This window comes from Aptenodytes patagonicus, chromosome 12 (assembly GCF_965638725.1).
Source record: "Aptenodytes patagonicus chromosome 12, bAptPat1.pri.cur, whole genome shotgun sequence".
Lineage (NCBI taxonomy): Eukaryota > Metazoa > Chordata > Aves > Sphenisciformes > Spheniscidae > Aptenodytes > Aptenodytes patagonicus.
This window is the reverse complement of record NC_134960.1, coordinates 5,647,362-5,671,522: the sequence shown is the minus strand read 5'-3', so window position 1 is coordinate 5,671,522 and position 24,161 is coordinate 5,647,362. Positions and strand designations below refer to the sequence as shown.

Here is a 24,161-nt window from a genome sequence, read left to right as displayed (position 1 = left end):
TTCTCTTCAAACGTGGAGGTTGCCCCGCAGAGCCGCGTTGGCCCGGCACTGGACGCAGGCGGTCCTTACTGGTGCATGGTCAGCAAATGAGATCTGGGTTGATTACAGCTGGAAGTGGGCTCTGACATCCACTGAACGCTGTCAGCTGGGACCACATCAGTGTTGTCTTCCTCGAAGCACCCTGGGATCAATGGGTTTCGTCCCGCTTGGCCGGTGCAGTGATGGTTTTGGTCAGAACCATGTTTTGGGGGAAGTTGATTGAATTTTCTCTCTACCTTGTCTTAAAGCATCAGGTTTGTCCTAGGCAGAAAGTTCATCCCCTCTTGATGTAGTGAGCATTTAATTATGTAAAGTGCCATCACTCTGTGTGTGATTTGGAGTGAAAGGCTTGTAATTGAGAGTGGGCGAAGGCATGAGTGAAATTTACCCCTGGGCAAAAAGCACAGCATGAAGCCACTGCGATGCTTTCTCTTACTTGGGCCCTGTAGTGGGGTGTCCAGAAAACTCACCTTTTTCTTACACTTTGTGCTGGTCGTTTAAGTGGAAGTGATTTTTGTCCCCCCAAAATCAAGACTTCTATAGAGGTGGTTTTTGACTGGGGGAATAGGGGGTTACTTCTTGTTTTCCTGTTCCTTAGTTATCAAATAAACTAAAGATTCCTTCATCTTTAATTAAAAAGACATGGAGCAGAATTCAAATAAAAGACAATAATGACCTCAACACATGGGTGCTCCTGAAAGTTGCGGGCAATCGAGTAAGCAAGCCCAGATTTCAGATGCTCTCTCCTACTTTACACATGCAATCCTCTGGCTGCTCTTGGAAACCCTGCTTTGCTCACGCAGACGTTTGGCTGCGCAGGTAGAGCAGAGTCAATTAAATCTCCAGCCCAGACTAACAAAACATTTAAAAGTCTGAGTTAGTCTTGTCCATTCAGCGGCGCGGCTGGCCGAAAGCCCCTTTGAAAGCTTGATGGATATTGTTTTTCTCAAGCATTAAATGCTTTCCCTCAAACAAACATCCTTTGAATAGGCCATTGTTTTTCCTTCTGGATGTCCCTTTGTGGACTGATACAAGAATAGCTAAAAGCTGATGAATTGGTATTGTAAATTTAAAAAATAAAAAAAAAAAATCTCTGGGACTTCTGCTCCTTTGAGAAGTTGAATGTGCTGCAAGGTCTCTGCTCAGGTCCCACATCTTGTCCTCTGGAGGTCGGAGAGCTGCATCGGGAGCTTCAGGTGAACCATCTCAAACAATCATAGTTTCATGAAAGATGCTCTGTGGACCTGACGCCTTTCTCGGGTGTTATAATGTAAGGAACCGAGGTGAGATAAAGTATGCAGGGGATGTCAGGGGAAGAAGTAGTAGTTTGGTTGTGACCTGCAAGCCTTTGCATTAACGGACACAACTGCATTCATTTATATTTTTCATTATTGCTATGTAGCAGTTGTGTACTGGTAGTTCCTTACGAGAGACGATATACATCATGTGAACAGTATAATCTATGTTTGGTCACTTCAGAAATCGTGTGTGTAAAGAAATCCCCATCTATTTTCAGGTGAACATCTCTTGTACAGGTCCCCTAGTCTTTATAACAGGTACCGATGCCCTGCCCAGGATTCAGCCACCTGGATTTACCTCTTCTTCCACGGTTTCATATTCCAAGCCCGGTCACCACAGCCGCTGCAGACTGATTTATTCCTTATTGATGGCCAGAGCTGTGAGCTGGAAGGATGCTATTTTTAATGCAGCCATTGGGCTTCTCTTACACACCTTTCTGTCTTTCGCTCAATTTCACCATCACGGATTTAAGCTGAATTAAAAAAAGTTCACCCTAATCGGTTCCCTGAGAAATACAGGAAACTTGGATGCTTTATCGTTGCGTTATACAATAGTCCAAACTACATTTGCTTCGGTAGGTCCTCCAGGTTTACAGGGCTGTAATGCGGGAAGAGGTTTCAGCCCAGCACGTCTGCAGAAGGAGCCAGGAGGATGCGCGTGTGCCGTACACGTGTGGCCGTGCGGGGCAGACATAGGAGGGAGCGGGTGATGATCCCAAGGTACCATTTTGCAAGCGTAGCCCTTGCATTTGCAGTAAGCAGTGAGGAGAGCAAGGCCGGGTTGTGTTTGAGACCACAGGAGCTGCCAGCCATCCTGCGGCGCTGGGTCAGGCTTTGCCATGGGGACGGGGCAGGGACGTAGTGCCTGCTGTTCGGCACAGTCCGCAGCTCCCTCCGGAGCGGATCCTCACCCAGTGAAGCACGTCAGCGCGTGTTGGAAATCTGGGGGTGGAAGCAGGTGTCCGAGGGCTTTGCTGACTTGCAGCCATCGTGCCGTGTCTCTTCAGGAACAGTTTGCAGGGCTGAGACTTCTTTGGGTTGAAATGAGGAAAGGTTTTAAGTTCTCAGGCGGCAGGTCGTGGATGGGTGGAAATGCAGTTCTTCTGGGGATTTACCGTAACTGTTGAGTTTTGAACTGCTTCCCTTCATCCCCAAGTGCCTGTGTGCCAGCTCCAGCTGACAGCAGGGGCAGCTTTGGCTTTGTCCGTGGGCCTTAGAGCATCTGTGCTTCCCCTCCCCACGTGCATCCTTTCTCAAAAGCAAGGTTTCCTACGGCCCAATACGTTCAGTGGCTTCATGCTAATTAAGGGCTGCATGCCAGAAACGATGGGGAAATAACCATTTATCACGTCGATTTACCATGCACTCCTGCAGCAACCCTAGAAAGGGGAGACCTGGGGAAGAACTGGGGTGACCAAGTGCTTGGTCCTGCAAATACAAGTGCGTTTCCAGCTTTGTATCACTGCAGATGAGCAAAGCGCATAGGTACCAGCCCACGAGGCAGATGCACCCTTCCTTTCTCTATAGCAAGACAACCCTTCCCATCAGTGAGATTCACCATTGTGGACTGAAGGTGATGGCTGGTCCCCACATCTTGGGTAAAACGGTAGAGTTTCAGTGAGTCCTTTTGATAAAACAAATGGTTCAGGTCTGAGGTAGATGTGAATCGCTCCCGGGACCTGCTCAGTTTAACCAAAGCAGGCGTGTTTTACTGCTGCTCTTTTAGAGTCTTTAAAAGCCTCAGGGAGTCCCGAGCGCTGTGCCAGAGCAGTGTCACCCTGTCCCTGTCACTAATCCTGTCGCTTCCTCTCACGCTTCTTTATACTCTGCAAATTGTTTGACACCTCTTACTGTACTTCTGTGAAACCTTCCTGCTGGATTGCATGGATGAAGGATTTAGGTATATAAGTGACATAGCCAAAGATTGTACGATACGTAAGTAGAGCCTCGTTCAGAGCATGAATGATATTGCTATGTTTGTAAATTGATTTTTTTATTATTATCATTTCTTTTTTAATAATATCGTTTTTTCCTTCCCTTTTCAGGGGCCTCTTGGTTTGGATGGCAAACCAGTAAGTAGCACCAAGTGCCAAATGTAACATGTCTTTATTCATGCCACTCTGCAATAGATAGGCAGAATCTCAAATATTACTCATCTATTACTACATATATAACTGTTTAGGAGGCAAAATGGTATTTAGAAAAAATATTCTGTGGTCTGTAACACACGCAAGTTTAAACTCTGAGCCAGAGCTGGCCGGCACAGATAGAGGTGAGCTTTGCTTTACCTGTCAGCTCATCCTGGCTGCTTCTCCCCCTCCTGTGCCAGCTCAGCTAGTGGAGACTTTGCAGCTGGGCTGCAGACCAAATTTGGGAAATAAACTCCAGTAGCACCTTGAAAGAAGCAGCGTCAGTAATCTTGGTTGCATGCTCCTGGCACTACGAAGCGGTATTGTAAAAACAATTGTTCCCAAACGGGGTTCCTTTGCCTCCAAAGGAGCCCAGGTGGGAAGTCCTTGAGAGTGCCCAGTGTCCATGCAATACTTTGTGGAACAGCCTGGACTTCATTTTATGAGCTGTTTGCTTGACTTCATTTTTGCTTGGAAGCTCTTTGGATACTCAGGTGCTCCGCTCTTTTCTTACTTATTTTACAGAAACATAGACTTTTTTATTTTTATGCTAGCTGAACACTAGCCAGCTCCGATTCCTTCGGGTGGATGGTTGCTACAGGAGGTCACAGCTCTGTATTTTGTGTCCAAATCCCACTCTATTCCACCACGTTCACTAGAGGGCACCATCTGAAATCTTTTCAAGCTCTGGTCCTAAAGCAACTGTGATTTTCAAAGTGGGCAGAAGTCATTCGGTCTTTGCAATCACGAAGTGACTCCAAAGACTTATTTCTAGCCAGTCAGGGAGTATTTTATTATAGCTGTACGTTGCTGTGGCTGGTTTTTATCCTACTGCTGAAGATGGCAAATGCGAATGAAAAGAAATCTAGAAATAACGCATTAGAAAAGAAAAAAATCCCAAGCAACTGGAAGGCCGGCTCACACCGCTGTGTTCAGGGCTTGGCTTTGAATTAGCAAAACCCCATGATGGAAAAGCAGCGCAATCCCCAGCAGCGCGCTCCTGCGCCCACTGCCCTTGGCACGCAAACAGCTGCGAGTTGTGCGTGTGCACTGGGCAGGAGCGAGACCTCTGGGTGAGAGGCAGGGAAAATCTCAACGAAAAAGCAAACTTATCAAACGGCCAAACTCAAACCAGACTGTTCATGATCTCTTCCATGAAGGCAAGGGGCCAGCAGCTTTGCTTAGAGCCAAATTAACAGCAGGAGGGATGCTGCGTGGGGATGCAGATGCTGCCGCTGTCGGCCTCTCTGCTGACCTTCCCCCACTGCATCCCACTGGGTCCCGCTTCAGCAAACCCCGTGAATTGGGCTGAACCCCAAGATTCAGTATTTTTCTGTGCTGGAAGGAGGTTGCAGAGCAGGCACATCAAAGCGTGGCTCTGCGGCTTCTCTTTGGGGCTGCAGCGTGTCTCTGCCTGCCTGCCTTACAGAAAGCTGCTTAGAGGGAAGATGACTTATGTCTTCAGCAAATAGGCCAAAGAAAGCAGCCCATCCTCCTTGTTTATTTCAAACAGATGTGTAATTGTTGTAATGATATGCTGAGCATGTGTTTTTCTAGAAGTGATTTAATACTTCAAGAAATCTCATGCATCTATTTAGTCACGTGTTTGCGAGCAGCTGTCACGCTGCCTGCCCTGCCCCGGTCCTTCTCCGGTCCTCTGTCCCGGCAGGAGCAGGCAGGACCTCATCGGTGCTTCTCAGTAGCATGCTGCTCGTGTGAAGTACTGTATAACTTAAAATAAAAGCAGCTATAACTTAAAATAATAGTGAACGTGGCTCAGGTTTGTGAATTGAGGAATGCAGTCTCCTTGGTTTTGATGTTATGTGCATTGATGACTCTGCCGTTTCTTAACTCGGATTCTTCTTATGTATTTCCAGGGACCTCCAGGACCAAAAGGGGAAAAGGTAAAGACTGCATTAACGTGTGGCTTTTGGGGAAGCAGGTGTATGTTCTCCTCCTGCTGTAATCCTCTCAGCTCAGGTTACCCCAATACGCCAGCATGGCGTTACCGCTGGGTTTTGTTGGGGCATGGAGCCGTGGCAGCAGGTTCTCGGGTTGCTTTTGGGGGAGCCCTGGGAAGGGGAGGGCAGAAAGAATTTGCAACGATGTAGGAAGAATAAGTATGGCCTTAAAGCTCATCCATGCTGCAGGGTTCTTGATAACCCCTTAAGGGTTAGGAGAGTGGCATACAACTCTCCTCTTGCTTTCCTCCAAGAGCAAGGCTGTGGGCTCCAACGCTCTGTGTTTGCATGACATCCTCCCATGAAATTAGAGCAGCCAAAGAAGGTAATTACTGTACTGAAAGTGATGTTAATCCTTGCATGTGTAGGACATAAGCAGTTGCTAGGGGGGAGCCTTAGAGTTGGTAACGATCTGCTATTTCTGATTTATTATCTGTTTCATCGCCTGCCAGGGCAGAATCTTTCCCTATTGTGTTGTCTCGAACTCTTCATCTCACTGGTTTTGAATACGTTAAGCAATAGAACTCTTGCCACTTCCCTTGTGTGCTGTTCCCGCGTCCAGCTGACCCTGCGCTCGGTCCTTCGTGATTGAAATTTGAACTCTAGTAGCTGACCCTTGCTATTTTGCCTGACACGCAGGGTGAAGCAGGGGACATCGGCCCAAGGGTAAGTAGTGACACGGCACGTTGATTTATTGTAAAATCTGGTTGGGCTTGGTCACCGCACAAAACAAGGCTTTGTGCAGCTTTGTCGCTGCAAGCTGAGGTATGGTAACAGTTCTGGAAACATTTAATTTTGCTATTGGAGCTCTTTGTGGCAGTGGTTTTCCTAACTTTGACCATGGGGAAACAAGAGTTGAAGACCTTGAGGTACCTCATGAAGGGTTTCACTTTTACTGGGCTTTTCTATCCCCAATTCCCTCTTCTAGTGTCAGAGACAGACTCCATGTTTCTCTTGAAGCTGTGCTCCTTATTTGTTGGCATTAGAGCACCAGTATGCAGTGGCAAGACCTGGTGTCCCAAGGAAAGGCCCAGCACGGTGTTGTGCAGGATGGAAAGTCCCTCCTCTCTTGCTGAGCTACCCGCATGGGAGCACAGGCTGCCTTTGACTGAAAATAAAGGGTTTAAAGTAGCTGTATGATGAAGGAAAACTGTTTTGGCGATGGCAGCGGTAACACGAAGTCTCCCATGTCGGGGATGAGACAGGAGGGCTCACCACGAGGTCTGTGGTATGTCCGAGGTGGGCTCCGTCGCAGTAACGGAGATGCGGTTGGCTGTGGGTTACGGGCACCTGCTGGAAACCCCGCGGCGGGGGTGTGCTGGGATGCTGGCGTACGGGCCCCGCGCAGAGGCCAGATTCGGAGCTGGCACCCAGGAGTTGGCTGGCAGGCTTAGATGCGGTTGCTGGAAACATAGCCAGGACCTCAGTGGTTAATGTCAGGCAGAGATGCCTCAGAGTAGTTTTTCTTTTTTCCCCCAGAGGCTGTTAAAGTCACTTTTTGAAGTTGGTGTCATTTTCTGAAGCAGCTCCCAACTGCCTTGGGTGCCTTTGGGAACGGCATCCTCGGGCTTCAAGAGCCCCTAAAATTTCTCCAATAGATTTATGCCCTGCGTGGCTAAGGAGGGGCTCGGCGTAAGTTCTCAACCTTGTCTAAGTGCCTACCCACGTACTCGGAAAAGGCTTTAAGAGGTGATTCAGCGGCACACGGGCGTGAGTTTTCACTCCTTGGCTGGGGCTGTGGATGACTTCGGGGCTGGCGACCCAGGTGATGCTGGAGGAGATGCTCAGGCTCCAAAGCGCCTGTGGTCTGTGCTGCCGGATAATGCGGGAGCCCACCTCCTGCCGCGGCTGCTGTTTGTGCTGCGGGAGATGCTCTGGGGACAGGCTCTGTCTGGACTCGCAGGGGCGGGTGCCAGCTCCCAAGGTAACGCTTGTCCTGTGATTTAATCTTCCGATAAAAATATGTGCTTTTTTTTTCTCCTGACCTGCATTTGTCCAGATTTTGCTTTACTTTTCTATTTATTTATGTCTTTTCACACAAGAGTAAGAAAAAGGCTCACAAACAATTTGGGGCGGAAAGGGAGAGAAACAAGCCTGGCAGAGCCATGCCACAAGTAGGTCTAACAACTGGTGCCTGGCTTTGAAAATATCTTACTTTATGTCTCCAGACACTCAGGGTTGTGGATTGGATATGAAACTTCTTAATACCATCTGGCCCAGATTTTTTTTTTATTTATTAATTTCATCTACCTTCTTCCTCAAGTTTCAGTCATGGCTTTGTTTAGCTGATTTTGAAAGGTGTCGCAGCAAGTCATCGCATCGACGGGAGGTTAAATAACTAGGAATGTACCCAGTGCCGCCTCCCTCATAAATGTGCATGTCTATGGGCAGCGGAGTGGGGATAGCATGTGTCAGTGAACACAAGAATATTATCATTAGGAGTGACAGATTAAAAGAGAATAATGCTTGGAGCGGCTTTGGAGGGACTGTCTGCAGTGGAAGTGAGATGAAGGCAGTGAGGGATTAGCTACTGAATATGTTCATGTCTGCGCTGCTTCTCCTTCTGTCTCCGGTAAACACCTGCCGCCAGCGTGGACAAAAAAAAATAAAGAGATTATTGCACATGTGAGCGTGCCTAACACAGATGCTGGAGGGTGATTTTGGAGAGCTGAGGAAGGAGTTCCCGTCCGGTTGTCTTAGGCACTGAAGCTCATGCTTGCAAACGGCATCAGGGAGGCTGTTGCGCAGCCTCACCTAACCAGGATGGAAAATAAACATACTCAGATATACTGACAAAATGCACATAAGTGTATTTAGAGGGAGAAGCCAAGAACAGATTCCCTCTGCTCTGGGGAGGAAAGAGAGAGTCGAAGCAGGATGCTGCCAAAGATGGGACTGCTGTGCCCTGATACTTGTGCTTGTATTTCTCTCTTAAAATCAAACGTATTGCTACGCCTCTCAAAAGGATTGTTTTTATAAGCCAGACTTGCTCCCTGAGCCGGCACTGGGATGATCTTGTTCTGATAGTTCAGCTGTTTAGACAGATGATGGGATTGATGAATTTTTGTACATCTGGGCTAGCGGATGCACAGCGCCTGGGGCAGCAGCACCGGGTTTGCTCTCGAGAGGGAGAAAAGGGGCTTCAACTTGTGAGAGAAATGCTCTTATCTCCAGCGGCCCATGCTCGACGGCCAGCGCCGATGGAGGTGGCACCAGTAATGTCTGCACCTGCATCCTGAGCTGCTGTGGGGCTAAACGCTGGCCGGCCACGTGGCTGAACTGGCTCTATAGCTACAGGCTGGAGTTTAGGCTGCAGATAAAAAAAAGTAGCTTTTTTTCTCTCTTGCTTTTTGCAAGAAGATAAGTGCTTGCCAAGCTCACGTCGCAGATAAAAGCTCAGCGCGGAAATTGTCCTGCAGAGCTCATAGTCAACAGAGAGATGTATGGGTATTTTACTTTACTTTACTTTTACTTTATTTCTTATTTTGGAACATTATGTTGAAAGGGCTAAATCGAGTACTCTAAAGCTGGAAATTGCCTGTGTTCAAGGTTTCTGTGCTTTAAGACTCCGTTGCCGCACAGGGTCAGACTCAGAGGCCGGTTAGCCCAGTGTCCCGTGACCAGATGAATCGGGAGAGTGTAAACATGGAGCAGGAACGTGTAACTCCAACACACTTAACTGCTCTCCTGGAGCCTGGTTATCCACAGCCTGGATGTTTCTTGGGCCAGAGATGGTGTCTCTGTATTTAGTACCCCTCAGGGCTGTTCACCTTTCGTGGGCCCATCTGTAACAGGGTTTGTTTAAAATTCAATGTGCGATTGCTGGATTTGGTGGGATATGGTGTGTTTGGCCTCGGAGCAAATGCAAATTGTCATTTCACATGGAAACAGGTAGGGCTGGGCTTGGGAGGTGTTTACTTGGATGGTGCTCAGCAACCTGAGGGATAAGAAAAACATTTCAGTTCGTGTCTTGCTCCTTGGGCTCTTCTGAAAATCCCACTTAATGCTCTTGTGTAACTTCATGCACATACGAAGCCATAAAACTAGGTCCTTTGGGTCTACCACAAAACCCTTTGCTCACAGTAAAGCCTTTCTGGTGGTTTCTGTAGTATCTGGAGGGCCTGGCCGAGCACAAGGGCTCTGTGTCCCCATTCATTTCGATGTGACATCATCTTGGTTTTTGAAAATCTCAGGATTTCAGCATTGTTCCTCCCCAAACTGGCTGTATTTAAGTGAGGGCTGAGCTAAAGCCTCTCTCTACAGCTTGAAGGAAATTCTTGGGGGAGGGGTTTATTTTCCAGGGTTGATTAGTTTTTTTTCTATCTGACTTTGCCTTTCCCCTCCCTTTCTGAGATGACTGTGTTAAAACGGCTGTGCTCGATGTACCTGTGCACACTTGCTGCTAAGCCTGTCCTGGGGGGCTGGGCAGGAGGTGGGCTTGCCTATGCAATCTTTACCCCAAAATTGAGTTTTGGGGTTATCTGTTATTTGAGTGAAAGGTTTAAAAGCTCCCTGGGCAATTTGGACAAGAGGTTTGTTCCTTAGAAACCTTCCAAAATCCTCATGGAGGATGCGCTGTGTGTTCCCACGGGGCTTCTCATGGCTTTGCTCCATCCCTTTGGTCCTCCTACAGACGTGTGCAGGGATGGACGGGGAAAAGGGAGACACAAGCAGTGTCCTGAGAAAGGAAATGTCTTACTGCTTCTCCCTAGATAGATAAGTGGAAAGGCTAAAAGACAATAGCAGTGACTACTGACATGGTCCGAATACATTGTTTTTGCATCGTATAAATCTGAGAGACTTATCTGCATTTTGCAGGCTGGGGAATACATCAGTATTCATTTTAGTCTCTGAAAAAAATATAATACTTGGTCTCAGGAGAAATGCTGGGATATATCCCCTGTGGGGTTTACTTGGAATAATGCTCTTTATTCTGCAGAAAGCCCTGCAGTAGGGGAATCCTCTGTACCCCAGCTGTTTTGAATGTCCTATTGTGCAGTAAACTAATGAAAAGATACTTGTTTCCCTGTGTCTGTTTACTGCTTCCCAAGCTCCAGTGTATCCAGAATGTTAAAACAACCACTGTTGGCTACCTAGATTATTTCCTCCTCATGCATCAATTAGTTATTGAAGAAAAATTGTTATATATTGTTACAGCCTTTAAAACTCATTCTTCTGCTGTGCTTTCATCTTAAATTCTTGCTCTTTCTTCCTCTGCTTCCCACTTTACCTGACTAGATGGTTTTTCCCCGGCTCAATCACGGATTTCTGGCTAACGATCAGCTTGTCTTTAGCCGGCGAGTGCTCAAGGTAGACGTATCGGATCTGCTGCCACTGGTTTGCTGTGATTCTTTGAGTTGCTTTTGTTTCTTCTTTCTGGCTGAAAGTGCACTATGGCTATTTTAAATCGTCACTACTGTGGCTATGATTCAGCGGTGCTTGTTGGGAGCACGCTTGAGTGAAACCCCGTTGGAATTTAGGGGGCGTTTTGTTAAAGCAGAGAGACATAAAAGTGATGGGTTTGAGCATTTGGTCCTTTGTGAGAACTGGGAATCAAGCAGCAAAGTCCTATAAATGTTCATATGAACAGTGCTGGCATTGTAAAATAAAATGCATTAAAACTGGAGTTGTCTAAATCCTTGTACTCTAAACGTGACGTTTTAATTAGGCAAAATTCAGTGGGAGACTCTGACTTGACATAATTGGATGCCGTGTTCAGCATTTGCAATAGGATTTTTTTTTTTTTAAACTATGCAAGTGATTTAGGAGCACAGATCTTGTTGAAAGGCCGTGGGATTTGTGCTGCTAAGTCACTTAAGGACTTCTGAAAAATCCCACACTTGTCCCTGATTTGAGGGTGGACCACATATTAAACACAGTCCTCATTCTGCCTCGGTGGTAACCCTTCCAGATGCTGCTAAAAGATTTACGAGACGGCCTTTCCGTGAGGCCTTCCATTGTGCAGCCGCATGGATGAGCCCGGCCACAGCCCCGGGGCTGGGCTGCGGCAGCCGGCGGTGGGTCAGGAGTTGGTAACTGGGCGGCGAAGCCCCGTGGGGTGCTCCCCTCCGGAGCGGGCACCTACCGAACCTTCACAATCACACGGAGATACAGCTGCCGCTTTTTTCTTTGCATCCAAGCAATGCCAGGTGCGAGCTACGCTGGATGTTGATATATGACCTTGGCTGTATTTAAAGGATACTACTAAGCACTACTTTTTTTTTTTTGTGGGTTTTTTGGTGTGGTGCACTAAGCGATGGAAGTGTGTGCATGCTCCATGCCAGCATGTTGTTGGGCCTGGGTTATTTCTGGGTGCTGTCGAATTGGTGGTTTCCATGCAGACAATTGCTGGGCAAGGGCTTAATGAGATAAAACCTCGTTGGAAGGCATTGAGCAAAAACCTGGTTAAGGAACCAGACCCAAAGGGCGTGAAGCGGCCCTGAGCTCCCAGCCTTCCCAATTGGCAGCTGTAATTAAATTCCTCTGGGACAGCGGAGGCCAGGGTGCTGATGGCCCAGGGATGCAGTGCATGTGTCACGGGCACCCCGCGGCCACCGCTTGCCACCGCTGCTTCATCTCACCATGTCTGTGTGAACTTCTTCCAGGGCGATCAAGGTCAAGATGGAGCCACTGGCCCCCCTGGTCCGCCAGGACCCCCAGGTGCCCGGGGGCCTCCTGGTGACACGGGAAAAGATGGCCCAAGAGGACCTCCAGGCCCCCCTGTAAGGATGGGAGATGCACAGCGAGCACATGCCGGGCAGTCCCCAGCCCAGCGAGGGAGAGGAGGGTGAAGGGTGTCCCCTTCCCCAGTGCTGCCACCCCAACCACTGGGTCCCCAGCCTGGGCTGGCATTTGGCCTCTGATGGCCACTCCTACAGCAAAGCTTTGGGGCATGGGCCCAAGGGAGCAGGAGGGGACCTTCCATCTTCAGTTTTGGAGCAAAGAGCTGGACCTGAAGCATGTATTTGCGGGTGCTGGTTGCAACTCAGAGAGCCCAGAGGAGATCTCTTCCCTGATCTGTAGCCTTCAGATGACCTGTTGCAAATCTCCAGATCTCTGGCAATTCATTTAATAAAAAAAATAGGCTGCAACGCAATGCTACTGAACATCCGAATTATTGCTGAGCGTTTTGGAGAATGAGGGATAATAGTTTCAGTGTTGGCCTTTTTATTTTTGCAGGGTTTCAAAGGCGAGCCGGGAGAGGATGGCCTCGTGGTTAGTATTGCTGGGAAGCATCCGTGTGTGCGTGCCCCTCGCCCCCCTCGCTTTACATCACCCTTCAGCTCGCTGCAGCAAGTGGTTTTGTGTCGTTGCTTATGGAGGCCAAAAAAACCCCATGGGAAATTATAGATGCCCTAAAATGGATGTTTGTCCAGGGGTACCTGTGCCCTGGGGAGAAAAGAGACCAGTCTTTGTCCCCTTGGCTCCTCTGGAGGGATGTGCTGCTCCTGTATCCCCACTTCTGCCCCTCTGAAGCCTCCTGGCATTGTAACTCCAACTCACTAAGGTCTAGGTTGGATAAAAAGGTGCTTTTTTTTATTATTATTATTTACTGGGAGCACAGAGAACTTACGGCTGTATTTGTAATGGAAAATGGCATCTGTGTCATTTTTTTTCATGGGAATTAAAGTACTCTTAGAAGTGTTTCTATCCTGTTATACTCTATTGTCAAACAAGTATATCAACTACTCTTACATTCAACAGGGTGCCAGGGGACCTTCAGGACCAAAGGTGGGTAATAAGTAGTTTCTTATCTGTCTGATTTTAACATGAATTCTTGAAATATTGCTGCATAAGGGGGGTGGAGATGAACATACGTATTTTGCACTGGACTTGTACTCATCTGTATTAATCAGATACAGAATTTCTAAGGTATCAAATTAGCCATTGACTTGGAGCTGCAAATGTCTGTCTGAACGTGTCACCTACACAAAAAGCACAACCACTGCCCATGTGAAAACCTTGAAATTGGGGTGGAGGGAGCCACGGGGGGCTGGAAGCTGGTGTGCTGTGGGAATGTGCTTTCTTGCGTTTGGAGGGGGATAAAGATCAACACAAGCTGAGTATTTTAACTTAATTAATTTTGAGTATCCGTACAATTGATCTTATTTTCTGTTATGTCCTTAAACTTGTTTCTTCTCTGTGTGTGTTGCTGTTGAAGGGTGAGCCTGGCATCCAAGGGAAAAAGGTAAAATGGTGATTTTTTTTTTTTTTTTTTTGCTTTGCTTTGCTTGGTGCTCGACTAGGGAAACCATTGCCAGAGACCGATGGAGAAGCCGTGGCTGTCCATACCGAGCCCACCCTTGTTTTGCCCGGGGTTTCTCGCACATGCAACCCCGAAGCCCAGGCACGGCTGTGCCTGCAGCCTGGTTTTCATTACCACAAACAAGCTAGAAGCTGCAATCGCATCTGCCCGATAGACAAAGAATAAAATAGCAAATGCCAAACAAAGCAGTAGGTCCTGAGCCCTTTCACTCCAATAATTCAAGCTGAACCGAGAAGCGCCTGGAGGCTGTTACCTGCCCGCGGGCCCCTGTGCTGGGTTTGAGGTTCCTGAGATGGGCATTGCCGCGCAGCACCTCGGTCTTGTGGGGATTGCCCACTCTCTTAAGGACAGGCATGCTGCTTGGGTCGGGCGTTGAAGGCTGCGGGAGATTCACGTGTCCGAGCTTTCCACGTTTTCTTCTCGTGGTGCCAAGTGTCGTTGCTTATGATTTATCCAAGTAGTGGATAAATCGCTGCCTTTAGCTGAAGCCAAAGCGCTGACAGGGCCCAGCCTTTCCCTCTTACTGCTTTGCCCCAAAACAGACGTGGCCATGGGTGTTTTTCAGGCCAGAATTTGGCTTAAAAATTTCATAACTGGAGAGTAAATTAACCTCTTCAGCACCTATGAAGTGGTTTTACTCCAGGAGAACAACAAAGCGTGACAAGTGAAACAAGAAAATCTCCCGGCAGATGAGTGTGCTGGTGACTTGTGGTGAGGTCCATGAGGATGGGTGGCAGCTTGCAGGAGATCTTTGGGACCCAAAAAGCCTAAATGGATTAAATATCTAATTTCTGTTAAAGGTGGAAGAGCACCTTCCCCAGGGCCTGCTGTAAGCAAATTCTGGGAGATGCCCATCCACTGCCCCGGGAGCAGGGGAGGCAGAGCTGGGTGGGAGCAGAGGACCATACTGGAGCCTCCTGGGCTCCTTGCTGCATCTTTCCCCGAGCCTCCTGCAAACCTGAGTGGGTCTCAGGTCTGTGCAACGCTCAGTGGGGTCAAGTGACGTGTTGGGTCCTAATGATAAGTGTGTACAAGCTCTTTGTATTTCACTTTTTATATTTTATTTCATCAGGGTGATGATGGGATCCCTGGGGAACCAGGACTTATGGGCCCTAAGGTATGTTCTGCTCTGTGTCCATCTAATATATGTGCTTGGCAGCATCTTTTGCTATCTGGTTTCTTGGCACAGTATCACAGTTGGGGCAAGTTGAGAAGCACATTTCTCCCCTGACGTGGAAAAAGAACAATAAAAATGAGAAAGAGAAGCACAACCCACCCCTCTGCCACGGTAGCTCTGCCCAGAAGTTTGCAAACGCAACTTGTTGACTATGGCAGAGAATTGCCATTTAGGGGCTCCTCTGGCAGAAGTAAATTGGGGAGTGTTGCTGGGGGTGGCCTGGAGCTGGGGTTCGAGCTGTGGGTTCGCGCTCCCCAGATCAGGGTGCAGCGGGCTCTCCACGGGAGCCTTCTCCAGATGCCGTGGTTTTGGGGCTAACTTTATGGCTGAACATACCACCCGCAGCCAAAGTGTTAAGCCTGAAAGCTTCTTTTTTATCTCAAAAACTCCCCTTTGCCACCTAGGCAACGTGATGTACTTCAGGCTAAAAGCAGAGCTTTGCTCACTCATGTATGTAAAAGTAAAGATAAAGCAAGAAAAGTATAACCTGAAGAAATCTGTTCTCCATCCTACCCGTATAGCATTTGTCGAAATTGTCTTGTTTTCAGGGAGAAAAAGGAAGCGCGGGTCCCAAGGGAGAGAACGGCACAGATGGCTTGCCAGGACCCAAGGTAAATAAAAGTCCATTAGCCGGGAAGCTGGGCACAGCGCTGCTGAGGCAGAGGGTTTCAGCTGAGTAGGTATTTTAGGCCTTTGCCTTCTAAAAGGCTCATAAAATGCCCAAACTGAAACAAAGCAGGGGGATGTTAAGAAGTATTTTACCTTTTCCTGGCGATGTAATGAAAGCTGGATTCAAGCAGAGATCGGTATAAGAGTTTTTAGAATCGTCTCCTTGCATGTTTTTCATTGAATTGCCTCTTTTTCCCCAAGAGAGCTAAACCTCTGATCACATTTTGATCCCATGTATTGATGGCTGCAGTATCGCTTCAAAGCCCAGAGCACTTACGTGCCGTCCTGTTCCGCTGACCTTCATAACTGCCAAGAAATGCAATAAGACAGTCTTGATATGTTAAGTGGTGATGATGAGACCCGGACAGCATTCATGGACTGTTATTTCCCCCCTCAGCTGCTTCTTATTTAGTAGGATCTGTATCCAGTCGTGTTTTCTGTATCAAACAGTCGTGGCTCCTTGTTGGGCAAGAATCTCTATATGATGAAGAAACGTGGGCTCAGGTGACCCTTAGCCATTTTTTTTTTTTTTTTCCTAAAACCATAGTAGCAGTGCTGGTTTGTTCCCCCTGGGATCTGCTGAATTGAGTTTTCCTATGGAGAGCCTTTGCATTTATACCATTTTTTACTTTTTGGAGGGCTTTAATTTGGCCAGCAAATGGATTTCCATGGGTATGGCAAAAGGTACATTTTTTGAATCCTGAACGGAATTTCGGGTCACTGCTGTGGGAGTGCTATGGCTTTCCAAAACTTCCCAACTTTCAAAAAAAGGGGGCAAAAAAAAAAAAGGGAGAAAAAAAAAAAAAAGAAAAATTTGGCACAACCCTTTTCCTTAAACTCACCCTCAGAAATGGTTTAAATGTGTCGGCTGAAACTTTCCACATGCAAAATTCAGCCTAAAGCAAAGAGGGAGCCATGTGAAACTTCAGCACAAAGAGCTGGAGCTTGGCACGCTCGGAGCAGACAGCAGAGCCGGAGAGCGGGACGGCACATGGCCGCTACGGGGAGCTCAGCCCCACTCCGCTCCCTCTGCAATGAGAAGTTTTCTTACCGTCAACTAGCTCACACCAACATTATCTTTTGTAAAATATATTTGCTCTGAAGTCAAATCTATCTTTTTGCTGGGAGAAGCAGTTCCTTCTTGGTGCCATACTTTTTCTTAATCTAAAATACATCTTGGCATCTCATGTATTTACAGTATTTTTAAGATAAATATCCTATATTTTCTTTGGTCTCTTTGAACCAAAAATGTGATTTTGATTTTTCAGGGTGAACCTGGTGAGAAGGGAGGAATTGGCTCCATCGGACCCCGGGTACGGATGTTCAGGGTTTTGCTTTTTTTAGTTTGGAGTCGCGTATTTGTCTCGACCTGAGCTATTCCCCACCACCTCTTTCTGCTTAGTATGTGGTTGAAGCGCTTCAGGATCAGCTCAGCGCTAGAAAATAGAGATGGTGCATATTTAAACAAATCATTATGCAGGTACCGAACGCTGCCAGGGGAGATAGCTCTGGGAAATGCAGTCAAGTCCAATTTTCTTATCAATGTGACCATCCTGTGACCCCTTTTTTGCAAGAGGGAAGCTGTGAATAGGTGTAATCAAGTGAGGATTTCTATGCACTTCTCCATTACACAAATATGTGCCCTTTTGAGGTTTGGTTGGATGACGGTTACAGCTGTCAGACTAGGAATTGATTAAATCGATGGTGTTTGTGAGGTGATAATCCCCAAACAGCTGGGTGTCAGGTCTTTGCTTTTATAGCACCTGCTTCTCAGATGCTGCAAAAACTAAATAGGATTCGTCCCCGGTTGCAGGGTCCCCCCGGCCTGAAAGGGGAACAGGGCGACACCGTAGTGATCGACTATGATGGCCGAATCCTGGATGCGCTCAAGGTAAGCCCCGCACCAAGGTCATGCCGATTCCTGCGGGTTAACGGGAAAGGACTGAAAAACTGCCGAGCTCTGCCACAGTGACATTGTGGCACTGTGTCTGTCCCTGTCCTACTTCTCCTTCCCGAGATCTCGGTCTCAGCACAGAGCTGGCCGGGAGGGAAGAGCTTATTGCATCTGGGGGCTGAGGATATTTAGGATGTACCAGCAAAAATGGTGGCAAAACTCGAGGCTGTGAACTCGGGCTGGGTACCAGGCTCGTGGGGATCCGGCTGTGGGATGCGAGTTAATATTCTGCAGGTAAAAGCAACCTGACGCAGCCTGTGACATATAAACACCTGATGCAGCGAGTGTGAGCAGCCAAATTACAGCTTAAACACAGGCAGCTGCAGGGTGTTATTCCCAGGGCATGGTGCAGAGCTGCGGTTTTCACTGCGCATCCTCTGGAGTGGTTTTCTCCGCAAGCAGCGGTTGGGATGCGGGAGGAAGGGAAAGAGTGCCCGAGCCCTAACCTGCCCGACCGAGCAGTACCCTGCCATTTTTGTTAAGATGAAAGAAGCTGAATAGAATAAATACTTAATTACAGACATATTTGAGAACCATCCTAATTGTTTTATGACAGGCTGCAGGGATACACAAAGTGATGGTAATTACCGTTTGCCAGATGTCTGCACGGCACGCAGCTTTGAGTGGAGTTTGTGGAGTGCAGTGGTTGGAGAGGCTCCATCAAATGTCTGGGGACTTCATCTGCTGGGCCCAGACCCTCTCCCGCGTGCTGCATGTGGAGATTGCCGAGGGGCGCGTCATTGAACCTCGCTAACTTTGCCATTTTCCTGCTTATTAGCTGTTTTCGGTGTTTGCTCACTGACCTGTCTCATCGACAGAGCTTTGGAAAGGGGTGGCTTTACACAGCTTCCAGTGTGATCCCATGTAACAGTATTTGAGCATGCAGTCATGGAAAAAGGTGCTTGGGGATGTGGTCCGGTTTTGGTTTTCAGCTGAGCAAGACCATGAGTTTTGCTGTTTGAGATTATTTTGCAAGTTGCGAAATATTTGTTCATCTCAAGGTGGTTCACGGTCTCTGCACCCAGCAGTGCCCAGGAAAAACAGCTTGCTTAAGTGCGCAAGGTTTTCCTGCTGTTAGTGCTCACACAACCTCCTTCGTTTCCCCTCTTTAGTTGCACCTCCCTGGCTGGTTGTCACTGTTTTCAGCAGGATGCTTCTCCCCAGCCCGGCTGGCTGGAGGGGAGAGAATGCAAAAAGAGACCACCAGGTTTGGGGCCACACCTCTGGCTAAAGGCATTTTGCCTCTTAACACATGTACTGCCGCTACCTGTACACCCGGCTAGCTCCGGTTGTGTTTTCTTTTGCATGAACATCCCCTGTGCTGGAGGGGCCCTCGGGTCACTCAGCTGAGCTCATCGTGGTGTTTGGGCAACCCCGGTCACACGAGTGTCTGTTGTAAGATCGTGGCTGGGACCTGCTCCCAGCTCATCCCCAGCAGCACAAGGATAGTGTGCCATATTTGTATTAGTCATGCTCATGCCCGGTTTGTTTGCTGTGTTTCAGGGTTCGCCAGGTCCCCCAGGGCCACCGGGCCCCCAAGGCGCTCCAGGTCCCAAGGTGAGCCCGACCTCTGCCATGCAGACGGTGTTTCCTAGCGAGCGATGTGGTCGTTAGCGGCTCTCCATGTAGCAAGTGTCTCCCAAGCCAAAATAAGGCAGGTGATGCTGGCTGCAGGGCTTGAGACTATGCATGGTAAAGGAGATGCTATTTAACACTTCCTTGGGCTAAGAAAGGAGGTTTTTGCACAAAAGCCAAAGTCTTGTTGGCTTTTCTTTGGTCTCCAGCCTCTTCCAGAGGACACTGTCCCAAAAATGAATCCACTCCCAATCCTACACCTGACGGATGAAATCCCGGCCCCTCCGAGATTTCCTCATTGTGTGCGGCGGGAGGCAGAAGTAAATGGGAGAAGAAGTTGTGAGGAGGGGGCAGTGGTCCCAAAAGCTGTGCCAAGCTGTCCTCCATCCCGCCCTCCCCGTGCGCTTCTTGCTGCCCTGGCACCGTGTCCAAGCGGGACCGCACTGTCCTCCCGCTTCACAAGCAATAGCCAGTAACCTACAGTCAGCTGTAGAATCTTTAAAAGAAGACTTTGACTTGCAGAAAAGCATCTCTTGGAAGAATGGGATGGGGCAGGACTTTGGTGCCTCTCGAGGTCCCCATGTCCCCCAAATTTGGATGAGCCGGTAATGCTGCCACATCACTGAAACCTCCTTGCTGCTGCTCCTGAGCCTAGCAATGCCAAACCCGTAACCACAACGGTCGATACACATGATTAACTCATTTCCTTGCAAAATGCTTTCCCGAGTTGATTTCTTGATTTAACTTACCGTGGGCTCCCCTTTCTTTGTGTCACTTCAGGGAGAGCTGGGCTTGCCGGGTCCACCTGGACTGGACGGTGAAAAGGTGCGTGGGGCATGGCTGGATCAAGCAAGACCTTGCAGGATCCGAGTTAAAAAGGAGTTTACTGTGTGTCTGTGAGAGCTGCCACTGTGAAAAGCAAATCTCAGCCTGCCAGGAGCAAGCTCTGCCCCGTAATGTTCAGCTGCATCTCTGAATTAATCGCCCATTGCTTACAGCCCTGCGCTCAGCCATGAGCATGCAGATGCTGCTCGTGGCCATTTCTGCCGAGCTAAAGGGGCTCCTTTTACCAGTGGTTCATCAGAAATTGTCTCAAATTCTGTTGTAAACCTTCCCAACCCTAAATGGCGGCAACCCCTGCTACGGCCTAGCCAAATTCTGCTGCGCCTGCAAAATCAGCATACGTAAGTTTTAACGTTAAAACATGTTTTCGTGAGCTCATGCCGCAATATGGAGATGAAACAACAGCAAGGCAGAAATGGCTGTTGGGGGGGGGGGTTTAACAGTTTTCTCCTAAGCAAGTTGTTTTCTGTAACCTTCCAGGGTCCCAAAGGAGCGAAGGGTGACCAGGGCAGCGCAGGGATCACGGGACAGAAAGGAGAGACAGGAGAAATGGGCTTATCGGGTCCACCGGTACGTCCCTCTTTCCGTCCCTGTACATCTGCTGCTTGGTTCTTTAATGCATTGATTTCTGCAAATGCTCGGTATACGGCCGGGTTTGCTGATCTAAGCAGTGGCCTGTCTACACCACATTACTGTGGAGCTGGAGGATGCGGGAGCTTTGAGTTTTCTTTGCTAATGATGACGATAACGGCTCATTCAGAAGGTCATCTAAGCCGGTAGCAAGGAGGAGAAAATCTCCTTTTTTCAAGCAGTCCCGCAGGGACGAACAAGAGCTTTGCTTGAGCCAAGGCTGGAGTTTAGAGGAAGACAAATGTATTTTTCTCTTGTTTTTGCTTTCCTGGAAGATGCACCACATCAGCATTAGACTTTTATCTTTTAGGGAGCAGAAGGGCCAAAAGGAGACAAAGGAGAAAAAGGAGACACCGGCTCGCCGTGTTTGCAGAATAATCATGTAAGATCTTGGCAACATAAACCATGACACGGGGTCAGGCAAAATTGGGGTGTGCAGGCTGGAGCCGCCGGTTCTGTATCCATCAGCGTAGCGGAGGAGAGCAAAACCCAACTGTTTTCTACAAGAATTTTCAGATGCGTCTAAGTGGGGTTTATTCGTTAGGGAAGAACATCTTGCACACTTGGCACTACAAAAGTACTTTAGATTTTGCATTGATGGTTGAGATATTGGATGCTGCTGTTATAATCGTGTTTTGTTCTAAAAACATACTGGGCTCCTTGCAGTTTTATAGGATTTCTGCATCCTTTTTTCCTTATTCATGCCTTTTGCTTAAAAGAAAAAGTGGTGGGTTTTGATAGTTTTTTTATTAATTACATGGGAGCTCTAATTTTGTTCTGGTTTTGTTTGGTTTTTTCCCATCAAAAAGGCTGGTTTCCTCCGGTCTGTGTGGAAAATTGCATCATTTTCCAATACATCCATTTTGCGGCTGGCAAATATGCTAAGCAGCGTGGGTCACGTCTGTCATTTCAGAGGCTAGCTTGATTCATGTGCTTATTAAGATTCATTTATTTATAAATCCTACAAGCAACTCTTTGATTAGCAGATATTTTGATCAAAGCCATTAAATCAGAGGGCATTAAATCATGATTCTGGGCCGTGTGAGGTTTCCATTCCTAAACTGTCTTCTCTCTGTGCCCAGCCCCGTTAACGTGCCATTTAATTCCCTTCTGCAGATCATACCTGAGCCCGGACCCCCCGGATTACCTGGCCCTATGGTAGGACTCTGGAAAGCGGCTCGTGCAATTGAGCCTTGCTGCCGATTTGTTATCGCATGGGATTAGTTAAGGATGAGGGTGGTTTGCTCTGTTTAATCATCGTGGGCCGCTGCGGATCTGGGAAAAAAAATCAGGGAAGAGCTACAGCGTTGGGTGCTGTTTTCGGAGAGGTGGAAGCACCTGATTTAGGAGAGTACATTAGCATTTGTGGAACATTTTGCAAATAACGAAGTGGTTCCTTGGAATGGGGAAAAGATAAAACCTTGTGGCATGGGAAAACCTGTTCCCCCCGTGATGGTGTCTGTATTCCCACAAATTTGCCCAAGTCATTAAGTTTTTTTGCCATCAGCTGCAGTGGGGAGAGGATGCGGGCGGTGATGAACACGTGAAACATTTTTGATGCAGATATCTAAGGTGTTTGGTACCTACGATGCTCCAAAAGGCTGAGGAGCTGTCAAAGGGCATCAGGAAGGTCAGAATGCCTCTGCTGTGTCCAAGATGCACCTTGAGAGACCACGCTTCAAAACCAGCCGGCTTTCTGGGCGGCGTTTATAACCCGGGAAGTGTCCCCAGCCCTGCCCGGGCTCGGAGGGCCATGGTGGCAGGGTGCTGCCCTCCAGAGCTTTTGCTGTCACTCGCTTCAGCAAAGCTCTTGCGGAGCTCTCGCTTCCCAAAGCTCGTGTTGCAGAGCTTTATTTTGTTGCATGTTGGGCCTCAAGTTGCGCCAGGGGAGGTTTAGATTGGATGTAAGGAAAAATTTCTTTACTGAAAGAGTGGTGAAACACTGGAACAGGCTGCCCAGGGAAGTGGTGGAGTCCCCATCCCTGGAGGTATTTAAAAGACGTGTAGATGAGGCGCTTAGGGACATGGTTTAGTGGTGGACTTGGCAGTGTTAGGTTAACGGTTGGACTTGATGATCTTAAAGGTCTTTTCCAACCTAAACGATTCTGATTCTATGTTACGCAAAGCGGTCCTTTTCAGTTCCTCTTCCCCCTGATTTGCCATCGGAGAACCAAATAAACTGCCACCTGTCTTGAAAAGAAATATTTGGCCATTGTCAGCCCATAATTTGAGCAAGAAATGGTTTGGGAAGCAAACTTTGGGGTTTGTTTTTAAATTCTGTTTTTTTCAAATGCACCACTGTCTTTCCTGCAGGGTCCTCCAGGAATCCAGGGGCCTAAAGTAAGTCAATAAATTAAATGTCACCCACTGTTCCCAGGCTGCCAGTGCGTTATTTACAGGCTCACAAAGGCCTGTCAGCTCTGGGGACTGATTTTTTTTTTGTCACTGTTTGTGACAACACATCCCTTGGTTGTGCTGTTCAGCAGTTGGTGTTTAGGAAAACAAGCCATTTTTCCTTCCAAACAGATTTATGATCTTAAATCCTCCTCCAGCATGGAGACCTGAGGGCCGGCGGCACATGCAAGTCAGGGTTTCCAAACCTGCAGGCTTAAACCTTTATTTTCAACTATTTCTTACGTGATCTGGTCAAGAGGAAAACGTTAATGGCAGTGTGGGTATAAGCATCCCAGAGATGTGGGAGGAGGCGGGTGGATAAGCAGCGTGGCTGTCCCAGGCAGAACTGCCAGGTCTTCTTGGTTGATGCCGTTTCATTTATGCAGGGCTTGGACGGTGCAAAGGGAGAAAAAGGCGACAGCGGTGAGAAGGGGGACCACGGTGACGCTGGACCCGCTGTGAGTTGTTATCCCGTATCTCATTTCTGGCCATCAACAGAAACCCACCGTACAGCAACTATCCCAATGCCTTGTTTCTTTTTTCCTTAAGGGTCTCCCTGGTGCTCCAGGGCTCATCGGTTTACCCGGTACCAAAGGCGAGAAGGTAATCAGTGTGGGAAAGGAGCGGTGATGTTGTGGTGCAATCCTAAAATAGGGGCTGATAAAGTCCCTGCTGCGGTGGGTCCAGCCAGAACTGCAGAGCCGGGCTTACCGGCACTATCCCAATGCGTGGTGAGGAGCTCCCTTGAGTCCCAGGGGCCGTTGGGCGCGCCTGTGCTGTCACTACCATAGTATTTCACCAAATTGGATGTAAGTTTGCCTGCAACACCAAGCTCAATATGGCATGTCTTCATTTTTGTTTTTACAACTGCAGGGAAAGCCAGGGGAGCCAGGATTGGATGTAAGTACATTAATTGTGATACGTAGAAACATGAATAACATGTACGTAAAGGCCATCAAATTGCTTGAGATTGTCAAAAAAATATGTAGCTAACACTGTATAGACTGCTCTCCCTAAAACACAGTGCCCATGGAACTATGTCTATAGGAAAGGGCTTAATTCAGGCCAGTTGCCAGACCATTTCCACTGCAGAGCAGTGACTGTGCCACACCGTGCATCGCTGCTCAGCTAAAGGTGCCGTGGGGGTTTCCTTTTCCAGTTGAGAATGTTTGTATTGGATTCAGTGAAAGAAGAATCTCCAATAGATGTAATGTTACTGGGGTAGG

At 48.1% G+C, this 24,161-nt stretch overlaps 1 protein-coding gene across 1 annotated transcript in view; it reads left to right on the top strand.

The window, feature by feature from the left end:
* The window catches only part of COL23A1 (collagen type XXIII alpha 1 chain), a 194,436-nt gene that overhangs the window by 162,200 nt on the left and 8,075 nt on the right, over positions 1-24,161 (top strand). Inside the window, exons 6-27 of the mRNA XM_076350372.1 lie at positions 3,383-3,409; positions 5,344-5,370; positions 6,067-6,093; positions 10,666-10,737; positions 12,033-12,149; positions 12,607-12,642; positions 13,132-13,158; positions 13,589-13,615; positions 14,766-14,810; positions 15,419-15,481; positions 16,808-16,852; positions 17,353-17,430; positions 18,050-18,073; positions 18,997-19,050; positions 19,849-19,893; positions 20,392-20,481; positions 20,852-20,923; positions 21,658-21,699; positions 22,855-22,881; positions 23,322-23,393; positions 23,485-23,538; positions 23,809-23,835. Of these exons, the coding sequence (XP_076206487.1) occupies positions 3,383-3,409; positions 5,344-5,370; positions 6,067-6,093; positions 10,666-10,737; positions 12,033-12,149; positions 12,607-12,642; positions 13,132-13,158; positions 13,589-13,615; positions 14,766-14,810; positions 15,419-15,481; positions 16,808-16,852; positions 17,353-17,430; positions 18,050-18,073; positions 18,997-19,050; positions 19,849-19,893; positions 20,392-20,481; positions 20,852-20,923; positions 21,658-21,699; positions 22,855-22,881; positions 23,322-23,393; positions 23,485-23,538; positions 23,809-23,835 (1,098 nt within the window). The remainder of the gene's footprint in view (positions 1-3,382; positions 3,410-5,343; positions 5,371-6,066; positions 6,094-10,665; positions 10,738-12,032; positions 12,150-12,606; positions 12,643-13,131; positions 13,159-13,588; positions 13,616-14,765; positions 14,811-15,418; positions 15,482-16,807; positions 16,853-17,352; positions 17,431-18,049; positions 18,074-18,996; positions 19,051-19,848; positions 19,894-20,391; positions 20,482-20,851; positions 20,924-21,657; positions 21,700-22,854; positions 22,882-23,321; positions 23,394-23,484; positions 23,539-23,808; positions 23,836-24,161) is intronic.